General features: G+C 72.8%; 1 protein-coding gene across 1 annotated transcript in view; it reads right to left on the bottom strand.

Annotated features, from left to right (window-relative positions):
* The window catches only part of TMTC1 (transmembrane and tetratricopeptide repeat containing 1), a 337,017-nt gene extending 336,736 nt beyond the window's left edge, over window positions 1-281 (bottom strand). Inside the window, exon 1 of the mRNA XM_019515485.1 lies at window positions 53-281. Coding sequence (XP_019371030.1) covers window positions 53-165 — 113 coding nt within the window. The 5' untranslated portion in view covers window positions 166-281. The remainder of the gene's footprint in view (window positions 1-52) is intronic.
* Window positions 282-287: the final 6 nt, after the last annotated feature.

Genomic DNA, 287 nt, shown 5'->3' with positions numbered 1-287 from the left:
CCACCGTGCTGTAACCGGGGGGTGCTGGCCCGCTGCCCCGGCCGGCACTCACTTGAAGGTGAGGGCGCAGAGCGGGCGGTAGGACTTGTGGCTGGTGTTGTCGGCCATGCGCTTGCCCCAGAAGTCGTCGGCGAAGAGGGCGGGCAGTGGCGCGGCCGGGCGCATGTCCGGGTTGTTGACGATCGCCCACACGTCGTCGTGCACGAACTCGCCCCGCAGCGAGTTGCCGAAGCAGAGCGCGCCCAGCCCGGCCGGCAGCGCCAGCAGCAGCAGCGGCGGCGGCGGCG

This window comes from Gavialis gangeticus, unplaced genomic scaffold (genome assembly GCF_001723915.1).
Source record: "Gavialis gangeticus isolate Ggan-Ray unplaced genomic scaffold, GavGan_comp1, whole genome shotgun sequence".
Lineage (NCBI taxonomy): Eukaryota > Metazoa > Chordata > Crocodylia > Gavialidae > Gavialis > Gavialis gangeticus.
Note: the sequence above shows the minus strand (reverse complement) of the source record. Positions and strands in the feature narration are given on the sequence as shown.